The sequence below is a fragment of the Takifugu flavidus genome, chromosome 9, assembly GCF_003711565.1.
Source record: "Takifugu flavidus isolate HTHZ2018 chromosome 9, ASM371156v2, whole genome shotgun sequence".
NCBI lineage: Eukaryota > Metazoa > Chordata > Actinopteri > Tetraodontiformes > Tetraodontidae > Takifugu > Takifugu flavidus.
Window position 1 is genome coordinate 4,535,362 of NC_079528.1, and position 23,962 is coordinate 4,559,323.

General features: G+C 46.5%; 1 protein-coding gene across 3 annotated transcripts in view; it reads right to left on the bottom strand.

Moving 5' to 3' along the window:
• The window catches only part of LOC130530796 (protein diaphanous homolog 2-like), a 74,951-nt gene that overhangs the window by 36,238 nt on the left and 14,751 nt on the right, over positions 1 to 23,962 (bottom strand). For all 3 annotated transcript variants that reach the window (XM_057042271.1, XM_057042270.1, XM_057042269.1), the window contains exons 3-4: positions 12,574 to 12,738; positions 5,645 to 5,780 (exon numbers count right to left, since the gene is read on the bottom strand). In XM_057042271.1, the coding sequence (XP_056898251.1) occupies positions 5,645 to 5,780; positions 12,574 to 12,738 (301 nt within the window). The remainder of the gene's footprint in view (positions 1 to 5,644; positions 5,781 to 12,573; positions 12,739 to 23,962) is intronic.

The following is a 23,962-nucleotide window of genomic DNA, read 5'->3' on the forward strand; positions in this document are numbered from 1 at the left end:
AGTGGCGGGGGCCATCGAGGGAAAAAGACAGAGAGATCAGGAGGAGGTGGAAATATCTGGTGCATGTCTCACTTCCTTGATTGCAACCGTCAATAAATTAGGTTAAGTTAGCAGATAAAAGTGATTAAAAGGATGCAGCAAAGTAAGTTATTGTTCTCTGTCTTCCTATTAATACACACGATGCTATTGCAAAAATGTCTAAAGCTTGACAGTTTAATTCATAAGGAGGAAATATATTCAGGATGAATGAGTCCCAAGTGTTTTTCTGATTTCTATGAACTACATTATGATGCAGCATTTATTTTTCTCCTGCTGACATTTATTTATGGAATTACACTGGGAATGTTTTAATGGGGGTGACGGGTGGGTGCGAGTTCTGCCTCACCTTTACTTAAAACATTTCATGTTAAAATCAATCAGACGTGTTTATTCTCCAAATGAAATCGGTTTCTGGGGGCTCCTGCTCCTGCTGCATCCTCCTAAAGGCCTCAGCAGGGAAGCAGTCAGCCGTACCCTCCGCGCCGCCGTCGCCTTGAGGCAGATTCCGATCTCGACTGGAGATACAGCATAATCTAACACGCTGTTATTTATTAGAATGGGTGTATGACAGCAGATAATCCTGTTGCCCTTGTTCTTGTCTTTCAAGGTAATGACGGAATTCACCAATCCGTGCCCGGGAGTTGTATAGCGTGCCTTTCACTTCCTGCGGTCGACAGCACGGGGGGAAAAAAGCAATCTGCTCTCGGTTTAGCATCATAGTGCCTGGCATCCTTATGCAGATATACGGAGGAATATTTCCTTTTTGGAATTATAAAGAGATTTTAGACTGCAAAATCAGGTTCTGCTCCACGAGTCACCACTGTATTGTAGAAAAAGGCGTCCTTGCATGTTACAGTCGACAGCGTTCAAATTCCACGGCCACGCTGAAGAATAGTGAGAAGCTTCTTTTATCTACACCAGCTCTGACCTTCACCTGTCTGCACACCGTCTCTCCTGGAAATGCTGTTTGCAATGTTGGCTGCTGTGCAGAGACACTATGCAAAGTCGCGGCGGGGGGGGGGGGTAACCTGCCCGCCTCGCCGCCTTCCTGTCAGCCCTCGTCTGTGATCACGTCGCTGGCACGGCGGCGACACAGGTACGCGCCGGTCCACCGGCAGCTGTCAGCATCTCCAGGAGCCATCAATCCACATCTCCGCCCCTGTCAGTCCTGACACAGGCCTGCAAGCCACGTCCCCACATCTAGCTGCACAATTTAATGGAGGACGCCAATACTGGACACTCCAGTTTTAGAGAAAGAAAGAAAAAAGACTCTCCTTCCAGAAAGAAAAATAAATCGGAAAAGGGTGTTTTACCCACAGACTGACCACGTATTCACCGAAATCCTAATGCAGGCTACACCGGCGACCATTGTACTTGTCTGTATTTACTGGGAGGGACTGTGTTGTTTTTTTTAGAGCAGCGGGGTTTTATTTATGTAAACACACAAAAGTTCTTCGTCAAAGTGTGAAAGGTTGACAAGGAGGATGCATAAATAGAAGCTGCAGGCCCATCATTGTCAAGATGCCAACTGCTCTCTGCAGAGAATCATAGAGACACAGAGACCTCATTCTAGCAGCATAGCATGCTGGGCTGAAGTCTGCGTGTGTGTGCGTGTGTGTGTGTGTGTGTGTGTGTGTGTGGTGTGTGTGTGTGTGTGTGTGTGTGTGTGTGTGTGTGTGTATCACAGCATGTGCAGGAGAAAGGAACAAGCTCAGTGGAAAATCTGGCACCACTATTGCAATGTAGATGTAAATGTCGTGAATGTGACCTCTGGTTGAGTAATAAAGAATGTTCATTACATGAGATGCTAAACCTCAATAACAGGGGATGGGGGGGGTCTAATGCAGCTCCTGCTTCGGGGACTGAACCGTCACGTGATTGGCCGAATGCTGATTCACATGTGACGTAATAGAAACGGAATGTTGACAGCGTCCAAGGAATTCTCACTCTTCACACTCGTAGGTGTTCCCTGGGAATCCAGAATGATTAAAGCTCTTAAATTAGCATTAGCATTCTAGTCATCGAAACATTTATAGGATCTAGTGTTGAAGGATAACTGGCAGTTGGTGCACCAATAAAACCAAAGCTATGCAGCTGAGAACACGACCAGCATGCTGCTGAAATTCATATTGCTCGGGCTGATGATAAAACCCCTTTTGGTGGGTTCACACGGTGAAGGAGATTGTTGCACAACTTGGCGCTCCCGGTCACACCCTGGAGACAGAAAGGCACTGTTCTGAGAGCAGCTGACCGTATTTCATCACTATCTCTGAGGAGAAACGGCTGGATGAAATCAAATGTTCACATAAGTTTCCACTTTTTTGCTTTGTTTATTCTTACGTGCCCGGTGCCAAAGCTCGTTGGGCTCAACGCCGCCTATGTGCTCGTAGGCTGTGTTCAAGGCTTAGTGAACTTGACTGGGGTCCACAGTTGACACGTGGGTGCAGACACATGCCCCAGACGGGGGCGATGACCCTGGTGGCAGGCGAGTAGGTGGCCAGAGGGGCCTGCTACTCTTCAAAGATGCCTTCCAGAAACAGAGTCCAGATGCTCGTCCGTGCCGCTCGTGACTTTGAATAAGCAAAAAACTGCCCCGCTGCCACGAAGCATCCGCCTTGTTTGAGACGGAGGCATTCGTTTGGATTAACTCTCCGGCTATTTGTAGGGGAGTAAAGCAACTGGGCAAATAGTGAACATCTGGACAGTTGAAGAGAATATGAAAATCCACTTAGAGCAAATTAAAACAAATGGGGTGACTGGCTAATGCTTTCCAAAGCAATTTCCTACACTAGGATTTCTAATACTTCACAAGGAAAACACATTTAGCTCTGCTCCTGTTTCACCTATCAATCATGCAGAGCCGTGCACGGCCGCGAACTTCAGCCTGAAATCTCCTGTTTTATCAAATGAGAGACTTGATTTTTTTAATCAATTTACTAAAACCATTAGTCTGCCCCCCCTCACGGTCGCTAAATGAATTAAATCTTAATCAAATATGCATTTCATTGTTAATCATATGCGAGAGGATTAGGCTGCAATCTGTTAAATGAAAAAATAAAATAAATCTATCCTTCCTTAAATCCAGTCATGTGATCCACCGCTCAGGGGTTGTGTTTAAAATGATCTGTAAAAGTAAATATGTCCAACAATCTGTCATTCCAGCGAATTAATGTGGAAAAGCCTCCGGACGTGTTCAATTGCTGGTGGGATGAACGGGAGCGCCCGTGTGTGCGGCGCGGCCTTGTCTTCATCAACCTTCGCAGAAAACACGTCTGATGCTCGGCATGAAATATTGATGGGAAAAGTCTCCTCAAATAACTGACTCCTCAAAATATCTGAAGTGCACCGAGGATTCTAGACCGGAGTGCGGGAGCAGCTCCCTCCAGCTCGGCTGTCGACGGGAAAACGCAGAGGCTCGGAATGGAGGCGTCCCCACTGGAGAAAGCAGGATGCAGCCACCTCCAACCTGCTGGTGGCTCCATTCTCCCTCCGTCCGCAGGTATTTGATCACCCTTCCTCTGATTACACGTCTTGGTTCGGGGCTTTGATAAAAACTGTGTTGTCACTGCAGGTAAGAACCTTGACGACCGGGTTCGGCGCGTCTCAAATTTCAGAGTGCGGATTTCGCAAATGCCAAGGTCACCGCGATGGTGACGGTCAAATGGGCTGGACGCCGGCGTGGAGGACAATCCCCGCTATCTCAGAGGCTGCAGGCTGTGTTGCCCGTGTCATCCTCATGTTTTATTCATGCAGACCATATTATGGCAGCCAGAAAGCCAGATCAAAATCTCTCCTGGCAGAAATATTTAATCCCATACCTACTTCCTTCACTCCTCCAACTGCTTAGCTGAGGATGGAAGGAGGAGGCAGACGCCCTCCGTCAGCTCAGCTGCGTTATTAAAAGAGAAACTTTGAAAGAGGTCGCTGCTCAGGGGCGAGGGAACACAGCAGCGGCAGCATACATCAATTATCTCGCAGAGTTTGCGGCATGTGGACTGTCTTTTCCCGATGTGGCTGAGCTATAGAGCGCTCCTTGGCTGCTAGTGACATTTAGAAGCTGGTGAATTGTGGAAATCCCGGTCTGACACTCTGAAAAAAACCGGACAAAAGATCACACTGACTGCTCGCAGAGCTCTTCCAGGCTTCACATTCCTTCACAGTGTCGTTGGCATAACGAGACACAGGCGCTCGACACTCCCGCTTTAATTTTTCATGTCTAAGATTTCAACTCGCAATAATTGATGTGCGGTTAACAGCCGTTCCTCTAGGACACGGAGATCATTTCCTGATATATGTGGAAAAACAGCACATCCTCCCCCTCAACTTAAGAAAATATGACGTTTTTCCCACATAGGCTGCATTTAGCATCCTTTAGCATGCTTGAGCTATGTTTTACGGCCTATGCTAACACATCAATAATGCATCTGCACCTCAAGCTAGCCTTTCTACAAAGTGCAGTTCAATTTAAGGTTATAGATGAGTTAGTGGATCAAATATTTCTCATCCAGCATCAAGATCCTGCCGGCTCATATTACAGCCACCATGTGTATTATAATGTGGGGCTTTAATCTGAAATACTCCCCCCGCAGATGCACACGTCAGGAACCAACAGGAATCTTCCATTTTAACCAAAGACATCATTTTGTGAGAGTGGCATGACTTTCCAGAACATACCTGAAGTAGGTTAGCATTCTGCTCGGCAGAGAAAGACAGCAAATGGGTTTTTGATGGAGGCTGCCTGCACCCCTGCTGAGCAAACTGCACCAGCATTCAACCTTCTGTACAATGAGCACTATAAAGACAGTGATTTCACCAAAAAAGAACCACGCGCATGCGTGGACTGTTGCGTGGAAACAGTAAACGCAACGATAAAAGAAGAGATAAAAACAAAATGCCGTGTTAAAATGGCGTCCCTCGTTTGCTTCTTGGTATTTCACCACACACTATGATTCAGACATTCACCAACTGCTGTTGTTTACCCCAGATCACATGGAGGGATGCATCCTACCCCGGCATTAGAGGCAGGTACCCTGGACACACAGGCCTGACAGGCACACGCGAAACAGCAAAGATGTTCCCAACCAGGTCGATCAGGAATGCAGAGGGAACATGACTAACAGCCCAAGAGCTGGCCACCAACGCCCCCGCTTCCCAGTGCAGTTGAGCATTCAGTGGATGTGACAGGAACAGAACAGAGGTCCCACTCCCAACCATGTAACACCCAGAGGGTCCTCTGTCACTGCCACTGTGTCAGGTACCGCAGGACGCCATCAGGCCGCTCCTGACAGGTCGGAGCCGATTTAATGGGGAGCGGGGAGAAGGTGCACGGGCAGGTGTGCTCCTCACAACCCTCCTGCTGGAGAGCCTGTTTGTCTGCAAGGACGCGCCTCCGTTTCAAACACGAGCTAAAAACAGCCTCGTCTGTCTGCTGCGGAGCAGCACTGGCTCGGTTAAGTACGACTCCCTCCACTCCAACACATCAACCCCGTCGCTTTAGAGCTCAAATCTGTAGAAACCACAACTGCAGGAGAGCGCCCGCCCGCCCGCCCTCCCACCATGCCTCCCCCCCGTTTCTGTCTCTTTGGTGGCAGAAGAAGTGGCATACCTTTGTTCATGTCAATCAGCTGCTTCTTCTTCTGCTGGCGCTCCTGCTTCTCCCGCTCTGCTTTCTCCTTCGCCAGCTTGGCTCTCTTGATCTTCTCCTCCATCTCCCTCTTCTTGTGGTTCTCCTTCACTGCTTCCTGATGAGGCACACAGGCGGATAAAAATCAGAATCCCGCTCACGGAGCCACCCCTCTTTTAGCGTCTGTCACTACTGTATTGCGGCTCATCATTAGCACATTGTTATTCTGGGAAGGGTCTGATAGTTGCAGATAAGCTGCTGGAATCAACAAAACTCATTAGCACTGCTGTACAATATTTGTGTGCAGGGCCGCCACTGGGAACTTGCCAATCGGGCCTCCAAAAAGGTCCAGTTGGTGGCAACTTTTCCACCAATTTATAGGAAAAAGCGTTTAAATATTAACTGCTGTACCAATTGATATACAAGAAAAACAAAAACAACTACAGCCTAAACGCTATTAACATGTTGTTCTCAATCTAGATGCATCCTTCTGTGGTTTTTTCCATTTTTTAATGAAGGAAGAATAATTAAGCGGCGAGACTTTTAGACGACAGATCTTAGAATAAAATTGCTCGACTGAGACATTGAATGTAAAATGGTTGATTTGTGGAAATGAAAATAAAAAACATGGTAAAATGTGCAAAAGCATAGAAATATAGAAAAGCCTTCAGGAAGCAGTGGAGCAGATCCAGACCCAGAGATGGGAGGATGGATGGAAGGAGGGATGGATGGAGGGATGGAAGGAGGGATGGAAGGAGGGATGGATAGATAGATAGATAGATAGATAGATAGATAGATAGATAGATAGATAGATAGATAGATAGATAGATAGATAGATAGATAGATAGATAGATAGACGCAGACGTGTGACCTTTGGAGACCAAAAAAATAAAGAGAGATGCTCTCATGTGGGGCTGTTGGGCCCTCGCCTGAGAGGCCGCCGTGCTGCAGCGACTTCTGCTCCTTTAATATGCATGCTACCTGAGTGCCCCCCCACGCCCCCCTCCCCCCAAAGTCCTCATTTTCACCCTGAGGTCCTGATGTGCAGCAGATGGAGGGGGGGGGGGGGGTTACAAGGGTTCGGAGGAAGAGACAAGGAAAAGAGCAGCTCACGGTGCCAGTCAATACCAGAGCTCTGCCACGTGGGCACGGGCCTGTTGTCACCGTCTCCACCCAGGATGATGATGATGATGATGATGATGATGATGATGATGATGATGGACGCAGGCGTGTTTTGCTTTGTCACCGCTGACAATTCAATGAACACTCAGAAATCAACCTGCTTTGATCTCCCTGCCGAGGTCGGTTAGACGGCCACGCCAACTCTGCCACCGTGCCGAATTAGAGAGGACGAAAGCGGCGGCGTGCACGACTGAGCGGCGTGAAGAACATTGACTTCTGGTCCTTTTGATGGTGAAGAGCTCTACGTGGCTGCGAACGCATCAGCCGGAGGATAAATTATGCAGATTGCAACTCAACTGCTGGCAAAACTTATTTTAAACAAACAGTCCTGGCTGCAAACATGGTTACGCAACAATTATGTGCTCTAATCAAACGCCACTAATTACCATAGCAACACATATGTAGTCAGAGATCCCTGTTTTACCTAAAGTCTTCCTTCTGTTGTCCTCATACTCCACCTGGTTGTATCGGGTCTCCTTTTTATTCTCGAAAATTGTGGGCAACAGAGGAAGAACTAACGATATTTTTAAGATGGAGCACTTCTAATCAGTGGAGAGCGTCAGAGCTTTGTCGTTGATGCAAATGAGAGCAATCTGGAGACCCTTTGATCCTTTTATTGAGGTTAATAATGTGGAAAATGTACAATATAGTTGGCAAGCGCTGCTTCGACCAGCAGACACTAGAATGTTTCAGCTGCAGTCAGAACTCAGTGACTAGATAAACAGACAGTTAAAAAAAGGGGTTTAAAAAGTAAATTTGACTTGTTTTCACTATATGGCAAAGAACAAAACCCCTTAAAAACCCAAGGAATTTGGATTTGAATATAAAACTTTTATTTCATGTCAAATATAATGTAAAATATAAAATGTAACAACAGAATAAACTTAACAATTCCATTTTAAATGGAAAACTTCTATACATAGCTTACTTAATGAAATGAATAACAATTTAGGCTGAATAAATTAGGGAACCTAAATTAAAGACTCACAATTGTGTTGTCATAATACTGCGATACGTGTGTGTGTGTGTGTGTGTGTGCGTCCTCGCTCAAACTGCACAAACATCCAACAGGATATGGAACAACCCGATGGTGGACAGGGAGACAGCAGAACCACCCACAGTCCTGTGACGCATGGTCGGGTGCACCTCAGGCAAGGTTCTGCTGAGGGTCTCCAGCGAGCTCACCTGGACCTTAATGAGTCGACATGAGTTCCTATTAAAGTCCAAAAAAACGGGGCGCTGGAGCTGAAAAAAGGCAGGACTGAGCCTTACTCTGCACATGGACGAGGGCTCTAATCTGCCTCTGCATCGATCGTGGCAACACAACCTCAACCCCAACCCCAACAACAAGGCAGGGCAAATGTTTAGGATAGCAGCACATAAGTGAAAAGAAGGTCAAAACGCAGGCGAGGGAGATGATCTAATAAGACAGGCTGCAGCAGAAGTGTGGAAGAACCTGGAACGACCTCCCTCAGTTTCTCCTCTGATGATCTCACACGACAGATCATCCTCAACAGGCTCAGCTGTACCTGCCTGTAAATAAAACATTCCAAGCCTGCGGTCCACGGGCCACGTCTGTGACTGGCTCGGCGCCCTCGTCCCCTCCGGTGTGAAGAGGAAACCGTGGTGCAGGTGCTACATACATATTTCTCAGGGAGTTATGCAAATTTCAAGCCTTCTCGGGGAGACAAAACAACAGGAGCGTTTTTGCATGAAAGCGCCGTAATACCAGGTGGACCTGGTACAAGACTACAGCGGCAGAACATCTCCGCTCCGGGCGCGCGGAGCATGAGACAAAACTCATCACCGCTGTTGTGTTGACGACGGCGAATGTGATAAATAATCTCCTATCTGTACCTGGCTGGAGAACTAAATGCTTTCTCACCCGCAGGTACAATTTAGCAACAAAGGCCAGGCTGCATTTCCCCTCTCCAAGTCTGTCCTCTCAATAATTCATGAAATCTGTTCCCAGTTCTTCTCCGACCCTGCACACAGCACAACGCAGCGCCGCAGCATCCCTCTCCTTCCACGCATACATGTTTGCTGGTCTGGCCAGATTGTTTCCACGTGGTCGGCTGCACCAGCGGCCTCGAAGGGGGCGTCGCCGCTTCCTCCCATTTCAACGTTACCGGGGCTGCAGAAGGCATCACACCTGTTTATGAGCCATCATCAATAGATACGCCCTGGTGGTAAAGGGCTGAAAACGGGGTTCAAGACAATAATGAGACTTTTACATGGCCAAAAAACTAGTGTAATTAGATAAATATATCATCAGGTTTTCAGGAAAACCATAATTCAGGGTTGTCATCTGTTCTCAACTGACTCATCGGTATAAACTGGATTATAAATTACATGATTCGTTTATCAGAATGATTTCAGATTACATCAGCAGGTATTGAGGTACCGTACGACTCGTTCTTAGCGTTCGACGCCCCTGATGGGGAAGTTAACACACCTGCACAGATGTAACAGACCAGAATCGACCAGCTTCACCGGTACACATGCGCCAACACACAGATGTCTTAATCTGATGTCTCGTAAACTGCGGTTATTTGAAATCACATCACAATAATGTCTTTACCTGATCACTTGAATAGTCTCCAAAAATCGTACGACATGTAGTCACGCGAATCGAATCTTACGCTTCTAAAACGTCACGTGACTCCGTGTGAAAACACACTTGCGTGAGCCAAAGTGCTTCTGCGTGTGTACACACACAGACTGTGTCACGACAATCGGATTTATGAGAATTGCTGCCAGATAGTGGTTAAATCAGCCCATTGGGGACATGGATGGTCTCAAGAAAGCACCCACAAATCACCATCATCATCCTCATCATCCTCATCATCATCATCATCATCATCATCAACCCGGCCTGGGTCTTTTGGACTCAGAAAGTCACTCAATTAGCAGGGAGTGCTGCTCATCCCATCCCATCTGCTGTGCTTTGATAACTCATTAATGGGAGGAAAAAGAAAAAAAGCCCTCATCCCTCGTGCTCCTGGTCAGGATTACACATGCACACCCCACGATTGCATTTCACTCACACTCGATTTCAGAATGCGGCAGCCGCAATAAATTAACAAATTGGGCTCCTCGAATGCTGACTCCATGTGCTGAAATAAAAATTCACTGGCCAGAGGGAATAAAAAGGGAAAGAGGGAGGGCGGAAGTGGAGGAGAGGAGGAATGAAACAGAAGGAAAATGGAGTTAATGGATTCTCTTATCAGTTACATTCAGTTCTGTGAGGACTGTCTGTCGGAGCTTTACTGAAACGCCGTCGGTCGGTCGGATGCATTAAGCTCTTGCTTTTTAGTAAAAGCAATTTGGGGCGGCTGTTGCGATGGAATTCTTTAATACTGCGGACGCTTTGTGCTGTGAATGCATTACACGGGCTGGAGCAACAGAGCGAGGTTAGCGAAGACGCTTCGTCTGCGACAAACAACTCAGCGTTTGGAATCTGAAGTCAGAGCGGTGGGCAGATCAAGACGTTCACTGCGAGGCTCTCCTCTGGAATCATCAGCCGCTCAGCCCTCGTGACGTTTATTAGGTCTGCCATGTGGACCAAATCAGCGGCGGCTAATGCGGGCCGACTTTGTCAGAGATAAATAACTCGCGGTTATCTGCTGGCAAATCCTCCCCTGACAAGAAAAGCTGAGGAGGAGGCCGTGAAGGATGGCGGGCCCTGGTTCTAAAGGAGAAAAGAGGACCGGAGCGGAAACAGCCGCTGATTCCTTGTGCTCTGCAAGGAGGCGGGATTAGCGTTGCTGTCAGCAAACGTTACAGCCAAAAATCTATAAATAATATCTGAAGAATGTTGTGATTAAAGGACTGTTTTTATATGAATACATTAACTCATAACCAGCCCCACATTTCAACCCGTCCACAACACTTTATACCACTCACTTCGCCTCTCTTATTCATAGCAGGAGTGTTTAAATCGCTGATAAAATATTCACGCGCAGCTATTTGCTTGAGAGAATAATTTAGTTTCTTGGGTGGATGCTTCTTTTAGAGATATGCAACTATGGAATCCTTGAGGGACTTTTGTGTTGCGCGCTGGCGCACTTTGATCAGCGGGAATGAAAGGCCGGATCTGGACGGTTGGGAGGAGGAAGAGGGGTTAATGGCTGGCGTTAACGGAGAGCAGAGATGGTGACCACTGAGCATCCGTTGAACATTTAGCCTTCATTGCTCAGCTTTAGCATGAATAATGATCATGCGATTTATTAAGCTCTCCTAAAAACACATATTTCCTTTACAGTAAACAGGAGGTTTAGCATTTTCCTTACAGCCCAAACCAGACGCAAGTCCTTCACTCTGAATCCCTGCTTTTCTTCCACTATACAAACAAAACAACACTTCTCGTTAACATAATTACAGTCAAAAAATTAAAAATTCAACTATAACTTTAGTTTTGGCTCAGGAAAATTCTGCTTTTTTCTCTCTCTACTTTAGGAATTGAAATCTTTCCCTTCTCTCTCAACTCATTACCTCCAGCAAAACCCAGCAGTGCCCTATGATACCACACACACACACACACACACACACACATGCGCTAATGAAGCTATGCTGAAAAGGTTAAGAAGCTTGGCTGTGCTGCTTTTATCAGCGAGACGCCAATATTTAACATTTCCTGTTCTGGAGCATCTGTGCTTTCTGATTTATATATTCTAATCTGTTTCATAACTTTTACTTCTTCAGGCCTTTTGTGAAATAAATTAAGGACCTGTTAGAATAAATAAATTAAGGAGCTGTTAGAATAAGATAAAGTTTGATATACTAGAGAGCAACGTGGCGTGTGTTTGTGTTTGCAGGAGGACTCGTCCGACAATAAGAAGGTTCTGGGTTCCAAACCCTGCAGGGGTTCCCTTAAGGGCAAAACCTTCAATTCCTGTCACTGGCCTGTATGACAATATGTTGGGCCTAGTCTAGGCTGCCCTCTGTGTCTCAGAGGGTTAAATTCCCTCAATTATTACTGTCCCACTGAATAATTGATCAGCAAAGTACGGCCTCTTGAGCAGGTTCGCAGCTTGTCGTACGTATAATGAAGCTGGGAGGGACCCAGAGGTGCCAGGCCTCAGACCCGCAGCATCACTTTTGTGCTTTCAAAATGTTTTCATAGCTATTTTTGCAGCCAGGAGATAGTAGCTAAATATAACTTTTTAACTATGGCTAACAGAATGTTGTCCTACTCATCGGCCAAGATGCTGCTAATAAAAATAAATAAATAAAAAATAATAATTGGTTCCAAATATGAAGTTTCTATATTCACAGTATTTTTTTTTAAATTGTTTTTCAAAAAAAGATGACATATGGAGGATTTCACAAAGCAGATGGCCCATTCTAGCATGTCCGTGCTGACCAAAGTGGTGAGGAGAAGCTGTGAACTCTCACAAAGCAAAAGTTTCTGTCAGCTGCTGACTGATTCGCTGTGTTCGCTTTGGAAAAGTAGGCAAAAATTAGAAGGCAAAGGCAGAAAATCCCTGCGTGTGGGGCCCGTGGCGTCAGTAACGGCTGTGATTGTAACACTGTCATTCTCAAGCATGTTTTCACCCTCGTCCTGGACCTTCTGCCTCACTCGCTAACACACGCCGGCTGCTCGATGACACCAAATGTGTGTTAGCGAACGAATGTACGTGTAAAATAATGTAGGTGTGGGTGGCGGCTGCTGCTCGTGTAAGTGGAGCAAAACCAGGCGCTCCCTTGTGCAACCATCATGTACTCACCAGGAAGAGGACGCGGAAGTTGGCCAGATCTCCAAAGAAGTCCTCCATGCTGACCGAGTGCGGGTCAAAGGCAAAGAAATTGCCGAGGCCTTCGTAGAGCTTCTGCATGTTCTTGTGCATCATGGCCAGCTTTTCATACTGCTCCCGGGAATGCTTGCAGAAGCCGTGAGGAGAACAGAGTCAAGGAAAAAGGAGGTCGTGTGCACAGCATTTCAAACACACACACAAAGAGCATAACTTAAAGAAAGAGGATTGACAGGAAACAAACTCTTCGCCAAGGTCAGAGGAGGAGAAAACAGTGGATAAAGAGGGTCAGAGATAATCTACTGTGCCATTACAATAACCTGCACAACTGGCGTCTGAGCCAGTGGTCGGTGAGTTAATAGCTGCAGCCCTGCTGCAAAGGAAAGGGGGGGTTATAGTCGGCAGCACGCCGCAGATGGCTGCTGGGAATGCTGATTGTCATCATTGTTCTATTGTTTCTCAAACAACGGCAGGGTCAGGTTGTTTTGAACCTGACAGCTCACATCGCACCGGGTAATTTACTGAACAGGCAGAGCACTTTTCTCCCGGTGAATGGATATTGACAGCCAACATCAGTTAAGCATCCTCACAGCGGCGACTGACCCCATTCACACGGCACTCCAACACCTGGGCGCTACGGTTCGGCTCAGGGCGGAGCCACGGGGCCAAACACGAGCAGGCGCCGATGCGTGTTTAAAAATAGAAAAATAGAAATCTTCAAACGTGTGTGCGTGTGTGTGGGGGGGGGAATCATCCATCTCAAACAGGTCACAGATTAATCAGGATCAGAATTTTGAAGATCTTATCTCTATGAAATAATTCTCAGCTGCCGTGTTGGGAATTTCACTAATTGTACTAATTGTTTGCAAGATGTCAGAGGTCAACTGTTCATTTTCCAGGAGCAGGGAGAGGAAGACCTCTGTTAAATGTGCAGCGTAGGAAGACGTCGTCTGCTGCGATTAGCATCATTTCCCTCTTCACAACAGCTCTGAAGGCAGTGACGGCGCATCAAACAGGTGAATGAACATCCAGCACAGGCAACCGCTACTAAAGAAACACATCATTGACTTTTTCATGTTTTGCTCCTTGTTCGCCGCATCGTGAGTTTGAGTTTTAAGGCAATTAGCGATCGCGTGCAGTCGCCTTGGCAACGGAGAGAGGCTGCTTTGCTGCATGTGGCCTGTGACTGTCAGGGCTAAAGTGTTATAAAGACATTGTTCTGTGTCAGCGGTCTGCCATTACAGTGTGAAATCTCTTGTTCTCCTCACTGTGATCTACCATCCGAGGTCTGCTGGGCTTTCCCAGGGTAACTCTTCCATGTCTACGTGAGGAAAACACTGGCACATACCATGTGTACATGTGCGCATTTGGAGATTAAAAGCCACCGCGGTGTAGCCCAGATTATCGCTCTGCATGCTGGTGCTGCGTGGTTCGGGTTAGCAGCACGCCCACCCACAGGCCCGCCACTTCTGAACTTCCTCGTCTCCATCTGCCCGGCCCCGATTTATCCTGCCTGCTTCTGTCAGATCGCCTTCATCTTTCCTTTTGCTCACCCCCCCTCGGTCCCCGTGTGTGTGAAAACTCAGAGGCCCTCACAGACAGATGCAGCGCGAAAGTGAAGCTTCTCTCCGCAAAGATCTTCAACAACCAAAGTCTCAAAGAGCTCTGCAGCAGCAGAGTTATAGCTGCTCTATTCTAAAAATGTCATCCCAGCAACAATAAATAAAGACACGGTGAATGACAGCATGTGTTTACTGAAGCAATTCAAGCTCAGGAGCTGCAGAGTGTTGATGTTGAAGGGTAAGGTGTTGTTGAAACATGCTAATCTATCAATAACAGCCAGGACGATTCAAACCTGGATACAGCGCAGCACTGCATATCTCAGGACCTGTTCGAGCCAGGACTGCTGCCTCCAGTCAGTCATGTTAGTGAAGGGAAGCCCGGAAAAGTGCTGGTTGAGGCAGGTCTCTCTTCCCCTCTTACACACACACACACACACACACACACACGCTGGTGGCTGGTCTGCGGCTGCCTCTGCTTTGGCTCCTTGTATTTCCACATCAAAGTCGTGTCATATTGATGGAGCCTGACACACTTGATCCTGCAGCAGCCGGGACGGTGCAGGCTTCATCAAACACACATAACAGATGCAGAAGGAACAGAACACACACACACGCACACACCCTTGTACTTATACCTTTGTGAGGACTTTCCTAGGCATAATGCACCACCCAGCTCCTTACCCTCGCCACCCCATCTAAGCCCCTGATCTAAACCCAGTTCTAACCTCAACCTTGAAACTAAAAGTCTTAACCCTCAAAATGTACTTTACAACCTTAATCAGCCCTCTTCATTAGTGAGGACCAGCCAAAACGTCCTCTCTTCTCAAATATGTCCTCACTTTGGTAGTAGAATGAGGATTTTGGTGCTCAGTATGCAGCAAGTACAAGAAAACACACACACACACACACGCACGCACACACACACACACACACCACACACACACACACACACACACACAGTGTTAAAACCAGCTCCTGTGGATTTACGCCTGCTGATCTGTGGTGGTAACAGATCATTAAGGCTTATTTCCAGGGCGGGGCCACATCATATTTAGAAGACTACCAGACTGTACGAGACACCAGATCTGCACTAATGTGTAAAGTGATCAAATCAAGACAACACCGGTGGGTTTAAAGTTGCTCCATGATAAGGGCGTGTACGCGAATGTCCACTTCCAGGTTGTGGATTGCGTCTCTCTCTGTTTTATGTTTCTCCTCCTCCAGTCCAGCCCCGTCTTTTTCAAACGCATCCTCTTTATAATTCTCTTTCTACATTTCCCCTTGAAATGCACTCCATTAAATCCTCTCACTCAAACAATGGGTCCTTTTCTTCTCTCCTACTCAGAGTGAACTTTTGGCTCTCTGCTGTCTGGAATGTGCATCACTGGGGCTCTGAGCGGAGCAGGGAGCAGAGGTGACGGGTCTCAAGGTAAAGCATCACACAGCCTCTGGTCGTCCCAGCACTGTTTGTCAGTCTCTGCCCTCCTCCTACAGCTGTCCACCGAGATGCGCTACTGCCTGCACTTCCTGTTCTCTGAACCTCACCAACGCAGTGCAGGACTGCTCCGAGGCTGGATGGCTGCACTTGTGCATGCCAGAGCGAAGCGCTTGGGCTCTGCCAATGATGAGAATATTTAATCTCGCAAATCCAGTAATCAGAACTGTTTATTCATTCTTTTACACGGATTTCGCATGAAGCTAACAGCTAAATTCATGTTTCATTTCATTTGGAAAATACTCTTCTGGTCTCGCAAACCATCAGGGAAGCAGTATGTCTACCTTTAAATATCGACAGTAAACAACAACACATAAACAGGAAGGTGGAGGGTTAAAGGATTGAAGATACAGTCATGAAAGTAGAGTAAAAGTTTGGGAAAAGCAAGAAGACAAACACACGAACCATATGTGCTGATATCTTTCTTATGGAGCTTCAGCTCAGGCCGAGAAGTCACGACTTTATTCTATTCTGCTCCTAATTATTCGTGACATTTTGTTCCCAACAAAACACACATTGTTTTTCTGACTAATCGGAAATTCGCTCCCTGAAATCTCCCGTTGAATCGACCCTAATTGGCCTTGTCACTTGTTGTTGGTATTTAATCAGTCACATTCTCTGGTTGACGTGCCTCAACAAGGGCGCTGAGTGTGAGTGAGCTGCGGCTCAGGCCACTTACTTAAACGCCATCGTCATCACAATCACGTCTGAGTCAGATTTACAAGATGTGCGGAGTCAAACTCCATTTAAGAGCATAATAACATCCCAGAGATGGAGCCATTTAGGGACCAAAAAAAGGCAGCAAGTCTTCACAATGGCCTTTTGACATGGGGATAAATTACCTGGTTTGTTTACCTGTGTGCATGAGAGAGTTATTAAAGTGCAGCGGGGCCCCAAAAAGCCATCTCCTGTAACCCAGTTGCATTAATGTTTATTTAATGCTTTTTCTGCTCGCTGGCCCTCCATCCGAGGCCACACACTAAGCCTGCTTTCCTCACAATCCTGCCGTCCCTGCCTCTTTTTATCCCCACACCTACTGCCAACGGCCCCCGAGGACCAAATTACACCAAATCTGCCGAAGGACTGGAAGCGTCCAATCGTGGAGGAGGGAGGCGGGATAGAGAGATGAAGGAATAAAGTGTAGTGGCACCACACTGTGTGAAAGTTAGAAAACAGACGACACTGCAGCCGCCCGCAGCCCCGCATGAAAGCGGCGGCTCTTGTTACATCTCTAAAAACCTGTCTTGGTGGTGAATGCTGCTCTCAAAATGAGCCCTGCTATTCTTTTAATCCAGGTTGTCACAGGAATCACCAGCGAGCTCGATTTCTTTTCTCTTCGTCTGGCATGAGGTGTCGACGCTGAGTCACCCGGAAGGACTTTTTAACCCGACGCCGCGGCTCTCTGAGGGGCTTAACAGTTGTGGTCCTCTGGGCAGCGCTCCATGCTGAGCTGGAACCCCCCAGGTTCTCTTTCTCAGCCGGTAACACCATCCATGCCAGGCAAACTACTGGGTTTTTCACCGTATGTGAGCAGGACTGGCACCCACAGCCTCTTGCCCAGGTTTAACAGCTCTCACTGAGGCAGCAAAGGCCTCCGTGTGGACTCCAGCCAAGGTCTGATTCAAGGATTCAAGGTTCATTTCAAACGCTGAAAATAATTAAAGTTGTTCCGAGCGGGATGGTTTGGTGTGACAACAGCGTGGAGACTTTTGGAGTCTGTCCAGATTAATCAGCCCAACACCCCCGATGAAACTCAACAGTGTACCAAAGTGAAACTCGCAGATCCATCTTTGTCACTACCCCCCCCCCCCCCCACACACACACACACGTGCCCCCCCCCCCCCCCTTTCTTATTACCAGAGGTGCCAACTGTGTACAGTTACTCCAAGTCCCCTCCCCTTCCTTTCTGAAGTGTAATTAATGTAATACGGGAGGAGGTCAGGGAGCCGTTGTGCCGTTAAAGCTCCGCCTTCGACTGATTTTGGTGCTGAGATTTAAATGAAGGGATCTGGTTTAAAAGCATAGGAAGCCATTTTAAGTGAAGAGCAGAAAAGCACCGGCAGCCTCTTCATATATATATTACAAAAACTAGCGAGAGGCTGCATTTCCCATTCATCACACGCCGTGAATGGTATTACACTGGCGCAGGGGTCGTGACCTTCTGTCTCCCTACGCCTCTCCATCATCTCCCCTACAGACTGTACATCATTCCACTCTTAAAATTAAAAGCCAGATTTGATGTCAATTTTACTGTCAATTTATTCTGCCTCTCTGTGGCTGAAATATTAATATGTGTGGGGGAAACTTTCTGCTTCTTAAGCATTCAGGACCCAGCTGGTGTTGGAAGAGCCTAATGGGGAGGCGGGTGTAATGACTACATCTGATAAAAGGAAAGAGGATAAATTAGACATGAGTGGAGGTATGAGGGGATTAGATCCTTGGGACTGACCTGTTGAATCATGCAAAGGTTATTAAAAAAGGAGAGAAAAAGCGAGGGGGGGGGAAGAGACATTCAGAGGCACGATGGCATCTTATTTACATCGACAGTAACCTTTAATGCTTTGATGGTCTCACTTTCATGCTCGTTGAAATCAATAGCATGTCACATCAGAGCCCGAGAGTGTCGGCTTCCTGCGATATTCGCCTAGAAACACGAGCATGCAAATCCAGTGTTTACATGGTTCCCGCTTGTCCAACTGTGAAAGGTCAGGTCTCCGGATTCTGCCGACAACGATCTCATCGGTAAACACGTCGCGTCGCAGGACGCCCCTGACAAAAAAAGCTGTGCCGTTTCTTAGACGCACAAGCGGCCCATAAGATTGGAATGGTAAGATTGGAATGGTAAGATTGGAATGGTAAGATTGGAATGGTAAGATTGGAAATGTACGTGAACGTTTCAGTATTTGAGTGATTTTTGTTCTTCTTCAGCAGTAACGGAGACATGTGTGTGTTCTTGTATACACTACATAGTGTGTGTTCTTGTATACACTACATAGTGTGTGTTCTTGTATACAGTACATAGTGTGTGTTCTTGTATACACTACATAGTGTGTGTTCTTGTATACACTACGTAGTGAGGAAGGACCAGAATCTAAATCAGCAGTGAGGACATTCTGGCTGGTTCTCACAACTGCAAAGGGCTGTTTAAAGTTAAGGTTGGTGTTGAGGGTCGTGGTTTAGCTCTGATGGTTGTTGATGTGCTGTCTTTGATGATGCATTTCTACTAGTACTAGCACCACCACTACTACTACTACCACCACTACTACTACTACTACTCCTACTACTACCACCACTACTGCTACTACTCCTCCTACTACCACTACTCCTACTACTACTACCACCACTACTGCTACTATTCCTACTACTACCACCACTACTACTACTACTACTACCACCACTACTGCTACTATTCCTACTACTACCACACTACTACTACTACTACTACCACCACTACTGCTACTCTACTACTACTACCACCACTACTCCTACTACTACCACCACTACTACTACTATTCCTACTACTACCACCACTACTACTACTATTCCTACTACTACCACCACTCCTACTACTACTACTACTACCACCACCACTACTACTACTACTACTACTACTACCACCACCACTACTACTACTACTACTCCTACTACTACCACTACTCCTACTACTACCACCACTACTTCTACTCCTACTACTACCACCACTACTACTACTCCTACTACTACCACCACGACTACTACTATTCCTACTACTACCACCACCACCGATACATCACCACTACGACTACTAGCACTACTAATGATCATAATAATGCTAACAACACTGCTAATGATAATAACAACAACAATAATCTAAGGTGGCCCAGAGTTGAGAGTTTCAGATGTTATTATCAGTTTAATAGACCTGTTGGCTTCACTGCTGAGGGAGGATGAACAATGTGTGGGAGCCACACAGCAGCTGTTTCTCTCTATAGCATGAAAATGTAGCTGCAGCGGCACTTGAACTGAATAAAATAAACACAGACATACACACTCACACTCACACTCACACTCACACACACTCACACTCACACACACAGGTCAGAACTGGCAAATGAAATAGGAAAAAGAATACTGCATAAGGACTAAAACACACATTTAAGCTATTTCAAAATTCCATTTAAATGTTCTGCATCACAAACAGCAGCAGAACCGACAGCGAGGCCTAGATTAGGAACTGTTCCCCCCAGTGCTGAAATATATCTTCAACTGTTTTATCTGGGGACAGAGAGTTGCAAATCGGGCAAACTATGGTCAGTCTGGTTAACTCACACCTCCATTTAGTCAAATGTGCGTGAGAAAGGCCAAATACATAATCAGTCCAACGGACAATTTAAAACCAAAGGAGGAAACGTGAAATCAATGGCTCAATTCTCAACCTGATTATGAAAAATGATAGGCTGCATTTTAGGGAAATGGTGTATGGATTTTACCGTTTTATTAATAATCCGCAGCAAAAATGAAGTGAAACGTCACGCGGTAGAAAATATAGAGCAGGTCTAAAGAGAGAGAGAGAGAGAGGATATATTGATCAGATTCCTTCAGTAAGACCACTTGCCCAGCAGCAGCATGACAGAGTACAGCTCCATTCAATAGCCTTATCATTACCACAGCACAGACCCTTTCAGCAGGTCAGCCTGTTTGCCCCACAACCCTCTGTGTGTGTGCGTGTGTGTGTACATTTCGATTACTTAAGACGATGAATCCTATTAGACTTTCAGCACATTTCTCAGTTTAGTGAACTTTTCTTGTTTCAATATCTCTGAAAAAGGCTCTTAACCAAAGCATTTTGGAACGCAGCTGTAGTGACGGAGGGAGGGAAACGCTGCGTTTGCTGGGCGACGTGTCGCAAAAAATGCCTTTGCAAACGCAAACCGGAGGCGCGTGAAGTTAATTTGCTGGGGGGGGGGCCCAAGTTGGTATTTGAAGTCCAGTTTCTTAAAGCTGGAGGATGCGCTGTTGGGTTCACGCAGCTTTCACCAGAAACACGTCGAACACGGTGGAGAGAAATCCGGCCTGCTGGAACGGAAGCGTGAGGCTTTAACTGGGTTAGTTTAAATACAAAAGACAGCCTCCTCCTTCCAGATTACAGTCAGACATGAGTGGCAGCAGAAGCTGTCAGAGACGGAGAGCTGGAGCATTCCTCCCCACAAAGGCGAGGAAAGAATAATGGAGCTGTCTCCAGTGGCAACACAGAGGCACAGACACTATTTTTAGCAAATTAATTTAAGGCTCTAAATAATTAACTGATAATTATCTGGCAATCAAGAGTAAGATAGAGCGATCTCCCCAAGAGTTTCTTTGTCATGTGGCTCAGCAGGCAGGCAGAGGGGCTTTGTGTTACTGGGGGGTGTTGTGCTGCGTTAAAAAGAAAAATACAGAAACTAACGCTGGAAGAAAAGTGGATTTGCTGATGATTAATGCTTAATGAGTGACAGAACACTGGCAGTTTTGATGTGCACCAGTAGTGGAGGCGCAGACGTCAGCCTCGCGTTAGCTGTGGTCCCTCATTGTGGTAATAATCCATATAACGTAGATCTAATGTAAAGGAACGGGAGATACAGATGCCAGGAGTGTCTGTTGGCTAAATGTAGAGTCAGTCTTTTTAAAATAAAGGCGAATATAAACTGTCTGAACTGCACAGCATTTTTAAACTGTTCAGCAGTTTGGGATATGAGGGTTAAGGTGTGTTTAGTTTCCTGTGTGTGTTAAAGTCTATACCTGACCCTGACATCGGCCTCTGAAGGGAGAAGGAGATGGAGGAGAGCGCTGACAGACAGCTGATTTGCTGCCTCTGGCTACAGATGTGTGTGTGTCCTCTAACCTGTAAAAGTAAAAGTGTGTTCATCTCCAGTTCATATGGGTTACCTGCGAGTTTTCTCTCCTCCTTCCTGTTCTTGTTTCTGACCTCTTCTGATTCTTTTCTGAGTCTTTCCGCTATGCTGTTGTTTCCTCCGTCCTCCCGGAATTAACCAGGGACTAAAGAGGCGATCCACTGCAGTTTCTGAGAGGCGCCGAAAATGTGCTCGACACACTGCAGCTCTTTTAACGCATGCGAGTTGCTAATAGGCCGCTGAAATAGACCTGGACCATTTATCAGGGGGACAGTCTGGCACTGAGCGTCTCTTTCAGGATTCCAGATTCGGGGGGGGACAATTATCTTGATTGTGCGACATGTTTTGGTGTGGACTAAGTTTGACAGGCCTACCTCGTCACCATACTGTGCAACCTTTTCTAAAATCAATGCCGCCACAAAAGACAAGTCCCCCCCCGTGGAGCCGGGCCGGCTGCAGCCCTCCTTCCCCTTGTAGTATGTGAAGAAAAACACAGAGAAACAGTTAAATTAGAGCCTCTGGTCCGTCTCGTCTTGTGTGGTGACAACAGCGCTGTCAGGAGCGAGATAAATAAATAAATAAGTCTCCTACTGAAACAAGAGCCCCTGCATTTAAACTTCACTTTCTTCAGCCAATTATATTACCTTTCTTTTTTTTTTCCCTCACAGAGACACGCTGTTATCTGGGAAAATCTTTGTAATTTGGCGAGATCAATTGCCAACCGGTGACAAAAGGTCCTGGCGCCTGTGCGCGCATCCGAGAACGAGATCTTAACAGCGATTGTGAGGGAAAACATGCCTGCATTATCTGCGCTCTGACACGCGAATAGTTCCCCGCAGACTCGACTGCAAGGATTAAATATTGTCACTACGCGTGCGAAAAAAGAAGCGTGAGAAAGAGGAGCAGAAAAGGGCTGAACAACATGTTATTGTAGGAAAAAACGAATCAAACAGTGCATGTTCTGGATTTTTTTCGCTGCTTTTTTTCTGCACCTGCTGGCAGAGGGTCTATAATCGGAGAGGCGCTATCTTTAGGTGCTTGCTAACAGATGGTATTGACGACATCACCGGTGGCAAATTAAAACACAAACATTGTTGTGAGCTCGCCTCATCGCTGCAGTTTACAGTATTTCCTGGCGAGTGCCAGTCGAACACAGATAAATTTGACATACCGTATTGGCCCGAATATAAGACGACCCTGATTATAAGACGACCCCCTCTTTTTCAAGACTCAGTTTGAAAAAAGACTTTTTGAGCACCAAATGTAATTTTTATACAGAAAATAATTAAGTACATCTGAAACAATGATTATATCTTCGACCCACTTTTCTACAGATTGTCGCTACATTTCTCTATTTCTGTTATCTCTTCTCTTATTTTCTTCTCTTTTCTTTCTTACCTACGCTATTTTTACTTTCTTCTTCGTGCTACCGCTATTTTTATTTTTCTTCTTCGTGACAGGGGTTCGCTTTGGCCTGGGACGTTAAGTTCAGCATTCGCTTAAATATATATGGCGCCATCTAGCGTTGTGAATGGGTATAATGTCTAGACTGCGAATGTAAGACGACCCCCACTTTTTTCAGTCTTGTTTTCAACGCAAAAAACACCGTCTTATATTCGGGCCAATACGGTATTAGCTTCACAGTGGTGCATTCGGGCGGCGTTGTCCGCTCCAGTCTCTCAAGGCGCTGTGGGTAATGGCCAGCCTCATCCTCTGGAGGTGGGAGGGGAGGGCGAACGGTCTCCACCTGGGTGGTCCAACACAACCAGTGACAACTGGTCCTTACTGGTTTCCAGGTAGAAGTGGGGCTGCGTTGTTTGCATATTCCTCAGTGGTGACACTCAACACCCCAACCATCGAACGCACCGTCCCTGATGGAACTGATGAAGCATCGACGGTGAGTTACAGCGCGTTCTTAACTCGACGGGGGCTGACGCTGTTATCGAGCACACGAACAATCCATATCAGTTATTAAAATGCAAATGTGCTTACCAAGCCTGGCTTTGATGTTACACTAAAAACACACGTCGGCGAACAATGGTGGATCACGGCTAAGTAGCAACCGCTCAAACACGCGCGTCTGCGTGCGCGCACACAAAAACACACCATTCCATGTAATGAAGTGAGAGCTGGAATAAAAGTCATTTTTACTGCCAATAAAAAAAAAGCCTGTCATTATCTGCAGCCGTAACACAGGGAATTAAGCAGCACATGATGACACTGGCGCAATTCCAAAGCTGCATTTCAAAGGAAAACTCTGGATTTGAAATTAAAGACCAGTGCAGGTGAGCCACACCAGCTGCGCCAGTTTGGCAGGGGGAGCCATGTTCTACCCCGATTATGTTGAGTCAAGAAAAGAAGCAGAGATTTATCATTTACAGGAAAACATTTGAAGATTTCCTTATTTCTGTTGGAGCATGTGATGCGCTACCCGTGTC